The sequence below is a fragment of the Sycon ciliatum genome, chromosome 4 (assembly GCF_964019385.1).
Source record: "Sycon ciliatum chromosome 4, ocSycCili1.1, whole genome shotgun sequence".
Classification (NCBI taxonomy): domain Eukaryota; kingdom Metazoa; phylum Porifera; class Calcarea; order Leucosolenida; family Sycettidae; genus Sycon; species Sycon ciliatum.
The window spans coordinates 37,064,848-37,071,319 of record NC_088646.1 but is presented as its reverse complement, the minus strand read 5'-3'; the positions used below and the strand labels follow the sequence as shown (position 1 = coordinate 37,071,319).

Here is a 6,472-nt window from a genome sequence, read left to right as displayed (position 1 = left end):
GACAGCATGTAACAAGATGGAGGACACCGTGTTCGGAAACAGTGACCTTTCTACAACCATCCACACGGTTGGTAGGTTTGAGCCCCGGTCGGTTGTGACCATCTGAACCGTATGGACACTGTATATGTGCACATTCACATGTCTGAAGGTTTTTGATTTTCAATATTTAAAAAAAACCGCATGGGTGTTAGCCGTGGATGGTTGTAGAAAGGTCACTGTTTCCGAACACGGTGTCCTCCACCTTGTTACATGCTGTCAACTAACAACATGTTTGAACAAACAACAAGGTTTATCTAATACTAAAATAGTAATAGCACATGTACAGGTACATGTTGTTGGTTGACAGCATGTGACAAGGTGGAGGACCATCGTGTTCGGAAATAGTGACCTTACTACAACCATCCGCGGTTGGTAGAGCCCGGGTCTTGCGACCATCTGAACTGTAGGGGTGTTAGCCCCGGTTCTGACCCTCCGTATTCTAGGGAGTTGCCTTAGTCTTCTTCTTGTTGTACCGTCATTCGTGTATTCTTTGTTCGCTCCTGGATGGCTTCTTGAATCAACATGGTGAAGATAGGCATCCATGGCCGCGTCGGAACATCACCAACCTCGTCTACAGAGAGCACCTTCTCACGACAGTGTGATGATGGTGACAGTAACTGTTGTCAGCTGACGAGCTGAGAGAGGTATGCCATTGGCAGAAGTTGGAAAAAGAAAGAAAAAGTATTAAAAAAAGAGAAGAAAGAAGAACAGAACAAACGCTACAAGGTTTGTGAGGACTGAGTATCAAGATGATTCAAGAAGACAACCAGGAGCGAACAAAGAATACACGACTGACGGCACAACAACAAGAAGACAAAGGCAACTCTCCAGAATACAGAGGGTCAAAACCGGGGCTAACAGTCCCATACGGTTCAGATGGTCGCAAGACCAGGGCTCTGATACGTTACTATTTATTCGTGAAGACTTGGGAACGGAAACAAAACATGTCATGAGAAAGAACAACAGGAAAAAGAAGCACACTCAACTAATCTGTGTGTGTGCGTGCATGCAGTACAACTATGACGTAATGAATATAGATACACATCACGCCCCGTCGAGATGTTGCGAAACCTGTGACAGCAACATCTATCATAAATAAAACAAAATGAAGAATGAAAACAACAAAGCAGAGACAGCAGAAATTGACATTAGTGATCAAGAGTGTCAATCATAGGACTGTCCATGATGCGAACCAATGTTTAAACGCTGGGGTGGCTTGCGCTGACGTGCGCTGCGGCGGGACGGCGGCGGCGGGGAAGAGGCGTCAGCAGCAGCCGGTTGGACAACAAGCGGTGCAGGCACAAGTGGGCGATACGGACGCAGGAATCTGCGGTTCCGCCAATAAATGCGACCACTCGGCAACTTCACTAGGTAGTCCCGATGATTACCGACAGCAACAATGACCCCACGAATAGACCACTGCTTGGTGCGCAGATGCTGAACATCCACGTGGGTGCCGAGGCGGAGCTGCGGCAACGAGCGACGAGTTGACGACTTGTCTGTGACGGAATCGTCGGATGGCATGGCAGTCTCATCACGTGTCGTCGCTTTGGAGAGCCAGGATGAATCAAACTCCTTCCAATGTGCAATGACGAATGACTGGAGAGAGCGGCCATATAGGAGCTCAGCGGGGCTCTGACCAGAGGAGCCAGGTGTGTTTCGCCATTCCAGTAGCCCTCGGCGGAAGTCATCTGTGTCAAGATTGCCATTCACGGTTGTCTTGGTGATAAGACGCTTCATGGCTTTGACAGCAGCTTCGGCGTGCCCATTACTCTGCGGGTAGTGGGGAGAGGACATGACATGGTTTACCTGCCAGCGCTTACAAAACTCAGCAAACTTATGCGAGGAGAACTGGGGACCACCATCTGTACACAGCACAGCAGGAACACCAACATCAGAGAACCAGCGACGGAATGCGAGTATCACGTCATGCGATGAGGTGGTGCGGCCAGTACGCGCGACACAGGGCCAACCGGTCAAACGATCTGCATACACAAGAAAGTCGTGACCTTGACAAGTGAACAAATCGGCAGATGCACATTCAAACGGGAGTGTTGGGGTTCGGTCGTTCAGCAGGGGCTCAGCTGGCTGGGACGACTGGTGTTCGCGGCAAGCAGGACAAGAACGAACGAGTGTATCAATGTCCTTGGTGATACCGGACCAGTATACAAGCTGACGCGCACGAGACTTAGTACGCACTAGGCCTTGGTGTGAAGCGTGGAGGTTGTGCAATACCTGAGCACGCAATGATTCAGGAACAACAATGCGGTTGCCCTTCAACACAATGCCATGGTCGACGGAGAGATGCTCACGTCCATTCCAGTACGCACGTAACAGAGCAGGCAACTTCTGCTGGCGATCAGGGAATCCAGTCAAGATACACTCAATCAATGACTGGTACGTGGCATCTGCAGCTGCAGCTTCCCGCAGCTCTGCAACCTTGAGATTCGCATTCGGCTCAGTGTCCGAGTGCACCATGCAGATCTGAATGCTGCGGCAATGAAGCGACGGGGCTTCACCAAGCTCATCAGTGGTGGAAGGAATGCCAACAGGATTCCGGGACAGCGCATCGGCGAAGGCATTTTCAGAACCTTTTCGCCAAGATGCCTGCAGCTGATAGGCTTGGAGCTTGAGGCGTAATCGTAGAAGACGCGGGTTCTCGATCTGATCCAACGAATATGAGTTGATGATCGGAATCAGGGGCTTGTGGTCGGTGACTACTTCAAATGGCGCACCAGACAGGTAGATGCGGCATTTGCGCACGGCCCATACTACAGCGAGCATTTCCAACTCGATGACAGCATAACGTGTTTCAGCATCAGACAGGTAGCGGGATCCACACTGAATAATACGCCACTGATCATTCTGCTTTTGCCAAAGCACGAATCCGAGACCTCTTAGAGCGGATGCATCGGTTTCAAGCCGGAGGTCTTGACCAACTTGATAGAAAGCGAGAACCGGAGGGGACAAGAGAGCTTCCTGCGTCCGTTCAAACGCTGCAGTGTGGCTAGCGTCCCACATGAACTCACGGGAGGTCTTGAGCAGGCCACGCAGAGGATTGGTCAACTCGGCTAGATGTGGAGTGAACTCGCCACATTGGTTCACTAGACCGAGGAACGAACGGAGATCGGTTCTGTTGGCGGGTACTGGAAACTGGCGAATACCGGACGTCTTATCATCGTCGACGACCCAGCCATCAGGCGTGACATTGTAGCCGCAGAAATGGACACGTTGCGTACCGAACACAAACTTGGCGGGGCTGAACGTGATACCATGCTCCCTGGCGCAGAGCAGAATCTCGCGCACGTGGCTGACATGCGACAGAAAGTCGTCGTCGTACGCTAGGCAATCATCGACTACCTTGCCGAGACGCGGGATGGCAGAGAACGCAGCATCAGTGCGCCGGTTGAACTCATCCCCAGCAGATATTAGACCCTGCGGGTTCCGCAGATAACGATATCTGCCGTACGGGGTGATGAACGTGGTGAATTCCTGAGCAGTGTCACTGAGAGGAATCTGCCAGTAGCCGTGCCTTGCATCGAGCTTCGTAAAGAACTTAGCAGAGCCAACTCCAGAGACAACGTCACGTGCCGTATGTACGGGATGCGCGGGACGACGGACTTGGTCGTTCAGCCGCTTGAAGTCAACTGTGAGGCGCTTCTCAGTGCTGCCCTTCTTGTCTACTATGACAATCGGATGGCACCATTCACTGGGCTCCGTCACTGGTTCAATAATCCCGTCGCTGACCATGCCGTCGAGCTGAGTCTTGATCTGGTCACGGAACGCATACGGTATTGGTCGAGCAGTGTACACACAGGAAGGCTTAGAATCATGCTGTAGCTCAATTTCCATTGGCGGACCTTCCATTGGCTTCAGACCAGAATCCGAGAAAACGTCAGCGAACTCTTGCAGGAGCTGCTCACGTGTCCGCGCTAACTCAGCATCACTAGGATGAGCGCATGACGAAACAGCTGCACAGATCTTGGGTGAAGATGCACCCTCGTGTTCAGCGGTGAATTGGACTGGCCAATCAGGTGGGAGAAACTTCAGCGCACGCAATGAGGTATGAGACAGCAGGGCATCGTGTAGACCCTTGTACACATGGATGACGGTTTCATGCTGCGTCTCACCGACTCGTAGAGTCGCACGTATCTTGCCCAGGTTGCGTAGCGGCTCACCGGTCACAGCCTGCACACAGTCGTGGTCGTCATCTAAGTTCTCGACGAACCCACCGATCTGCGTGAGGTGCTCCTCGCCAATGGCATCAACGTCACTGCCTGTGTCTGGTGTCCAGGACAGTTGGGATGGCTGATCCTCTGTTTGCAGCATGGTCGAAACAGGTACTGTGCGACGGTCCACGCGAGATGCACGCTGTAGCTTCAGCTGGCCAAGCTTGGCAGCAGAGCTAGTCTTGGGCTGTTTCTGGCTCTTGCACATTCGCTGAAAATGCCCAATGCCATGACAGGAGTTGCACTTCTTGCCCTTGGCAGGGCATACAGATTTCGTGTGGTCAGAACGACCACAATTTGGACAAGTGGACTTGGTCGCACTTGATGTCTCACTTGGCTTAGAGTCAGCTGGCTTGTGACGTTTCTGCTGCTTGTACGCCGACTGCTTAGCAGCACTTGCCTGGAGGCCAGGACTGGGCATGTGTGCCTTGGTGTGGTATGCTGCTTCCTCCGTCCGACAGAGGGTGACAGCCTGGTCGAGCGTGAGACCATGAGTTGCGAGCAACTTGTGCCGCGTCTCATCGTTCCGCACACCAATTACGACGCGGTCGCGCAGAGATTCCTCCTTGAGGGTACGGCCGAGGCCTTTGCACTGCGCACAGCAGCGAGCATCACACGTTCCACATAGGCTGTGTGACAAGAAGTCGCATGCACTTTGTAGTTCACACAGGGCTGTGTAAAACGCATCAAATGATTCTCCAGGTTGCTGGACACGCTGGTAAAACTCTATGCGGTCCAACAGTGGATTACGTTGCCGTCTGATATACGCCTGAATGCGCTCCAGCATCAGGTCGACGTCAGCTGAAGCTGGTATGCAGATAATATCCTCTCGGATAAAACGTCGCAGCTCCTCATCGAAACACTGACGGAGTGTTGCCACTCTGGCCTCACGAGCCTGGCTGGCCAAATGCTGGCAAACACTAAAATCTCTCCAGCTTTCAACGAAGGAGTGAAAATCAGCCAGCGTCGCAGACGACAATAGGTGTGGGCAGGAAACACTGTTCACTGGCCGTGGTGCTGAGGTCTGCGAGGTGGACTGAACTGGTGCTGAGGGCTGCGGAGTGAACTGAGGCTGCGATGGTGATAGCGACCTGCTCTGAACATTCTTGAACAGATCTTGCATCGCCTTATCACGAGCCTCAGCTGCACGCATCTGCTGCTCCATAAATTTCATCAGGACACCCATTTGAGATTCCTGCTGTCGCTCGGTCGCGGAGGACAGGTCAAATCCGGTATCGTCCTGTGATTGTTCCATTACGATTAGTCACTCGTCCACGAGTACGAACAAGTACACTACTAAAATAATTCAACTGAGACAGAGTTTCGATCGCGGAAACTACTACTTCATACGGAAAAAAACAACTGGGCCCGTGCAAACACTACAAGGTGCGGACACAAGGCACGGACACAGGAAAGAACAAGTTCACTGCGCCATGATACGTTACTATTTATTCGTGAAGACTTGGGAACGGAAACAAAACATGTCATGAGAAAGAACAACAGGAAAAAGAAGCACACTCAACTAATCTGTGTGTGTGCGTGCATGCAGTACAACTATGACGTAATGAATATAGATACACATCACGCCCCGTCGTAAATAGTAACGTATCACTATCAGGCTCTACCAACGGGGATGCTTGTAGTAAGGTCACTGTTTCCGAACACGATGTTCTTCCGCCTTGTAACATGTTAACATGCTGTCAACCACCAACGGTTTATCTAATAATATCACGACTGTACATGTAGCTGCATGACTCTCAATTATAATAAACCTACAAAGGCTACAAAAATAAAATACAATAAAAGAATCATGTACATTCATTTCCGTTCAGCGTCAACCTGGCCGAGAATACGCTCCAGGCTTCCCTGTTCACCATACAGCCATCCCTCAAGAAGACTCCGCGGCCTCCAAGCTTTCAAGGCAAATGTCCACCACCATATTCTCCGTAGTCATTGGCTTTGGGCCACTGACTCCCGCTAGGAACAACTATCAATATTCGTGCACCCCTTCTAGCATCTAGAATGCTCCTGTCCTCCACCCCTGATCATCCATACATCTTCTGCGCTCCCATCATTCTCTCCACGCATCCTTACTTTTCACAATAGCCTCGCCTCCATTCTGTTTTCTCTCCTTTACCTGGCTATAAACTCATGGTGCGCAAGCTCGCGGTGACGCCGAGACCTTTTTGCACAGGTTCCTTCTT

General features: G+C 51.3%; 1 protein-coding gene across 1 annotated transcript; it reads right to left on the bottom strand.

Annotated features, from left to right (window-relative positions):
- Window positions 1-1,203: 1,203 nt before the first annotated feature.
- LOC135813553 (uncharacterized) lies at window positions 1,204-5,523 on the bottom strand. Its single transcript, XM_065326644.1, has one exon. The coding sequence runs from the start codon at window positions 5,521-5,523 to the stop codon at window positions 1,204-1,206; it is 4,320 nt and encodes a 1,439-aa protein (XP_065182716.1).
- Window positions 5,524-6,472: the final 949 nt, after the last annotated feature.

What these genes read in the sequence shown, in the direction of transcription:
- LOC135813553 (XM_065326644.1), bottom strand. Translation starts at nt 5,523, where the DNA reads ATGGAACAATCACAGGACGATACCGGATTTGACCTGTCCTCCGCGACC.